The 1,301-nt window shown below is 37.7% G+C and overlaps 1 protein-coding gene across 1 annotated transcript in view; it reads left to right on the top strand.

Moving 5' to 3' along the window:
• Positions 1-213: 213 nt before the first annotated feature.
• LOC119587617 (carbohydrate sulfotransferase 8-like) overlaps positions 214-1,301 on the top strand; it is a gene marked incomplete at its 5' end in the record, with an annotated part of 13,185 nt that continues 12,097 nt past the window's right edge. The window contains 2 exon segments of the mRNA XM_037936326.1: positions 214-632; positions 809-960. Of these exon segments, the coding sequence (XP_037792254.1) occupies positions 333-632; positions 809-960 (452 nt within the window).

Genomic DNA, 1,301 nt, shown 5'->3' with positions numbered 1-1,301 from the left:
TATACCGTTATCAGCTTCAGAATTGAGCCTTCGAGGATTTCCAAACTGTCTCGTTTAGCAGTAAACCAATTTGATTATAGAGGTATTTTTAACCATTATGTCAGTACAGCAGAGTGTTTTGCCCTATTAGGCTAAGGATATTTTGTATATAAAAATGATACATCTATTGTAGCATTATAATTGTTACTGACCATGTCTTATTTATTTCTAAAGGTAAGCAGAAACCATTCGAATTCATCAAGTGCTTCATGGACATTAAATAAAAGTGCTGAGAAAAGGACGATTTGTTTGGCTAGAATATTGTGTTGAAACTGAATCACAACGTCTTTGCGATGCAAAATACAAAGCTTTGGCTAAAGACACTGTGTGTGGTATTCGCTGTCTACATGTTGTTTCAACTTCAATATGGGGACCTGGGCCCGGGTTTTTATGAAGGAAGACGGAGCAGTTCATGCAATGTGTTGCAGAGGGAGTACTTAATGCCAGATGTCAAAGAGCGCTTCCGAAGGCGCCGGGAAAGGATGCTCAAGGTCTGCCAAGAGGTAGAGAACAAGGAGGACATAGACCGGAGCATCAAAACACGTATTATATACTTCTGGAAATACAACGTTAGCGTCTGCACCATGACAAAGGTCTGCACACACTAAGTATGGCAAATAACAATTAGTATGTACTACATGGCAAAATTATACCTTCTGTAAACTGTTACTCATGCAAAATGACTTTATTACTTGAAAGAAATGGATTTTTATTGGTAATGATTTATTATGTAAGAGGCAAGAAGTTCTCACCAATTGCATTTTTTCAGGTTGGGTCAACTAACTGGCGTACCCATGCACAAAAAATCAATGAGGTAAAGGGACAGCCCATGACTGAGGGCAGACGCACTCACCTGATCAACAGAGCTTTGGATAAGGCTGTCAGTTACACCAAATCTACATCCAGATGGATTTCTGTTAGGTGAGTCTAATCGAGACCCCGTCCAAATGTAGCGCTAATTAAAGTCTCTGATATTTGGTTAAAGAAATATATATGTAAAAATACCATAAACGTTTGGGTTATTTGCACGCCTATATAAATGTAGATGGATTAATAAATTAGGAACATCATTACAAGCATTACAAGGCAATGTACTCACAAATTCGATTGCCGAGGGCCGCCTTTCCAAGCAATAAATATTGATTCCAGGGATAACATACGAGTAAACTTTCTTTACAGCATTAAAGCAAAGTTGGATATCAAATAACAGAAGAAACTCGAATAAGATATTAATCTAGTTCCGAGACAGCTTTTCTTAAAAA

The sequence above is a fragment of the Penaeus monodon genome, chromosome 22, assembly GCF_015228065.2.
Source record: "Penaeus monodon isolate SGIC_2016 chromosome 22, NSTDA_Pmon_1, whole genome shotgun sequence".
NCBI classification, from domain to species: Eukaryota; Metazoa; Arthropoda; class Malacostraca; order Decapoda; family Penaeidae; genus Penaeus; species Penaeus monodon.
Note: the sequence above shows the minus strand (reverse complement) of the source record. Positions and strands in the feature narration are given on the sequence as shown.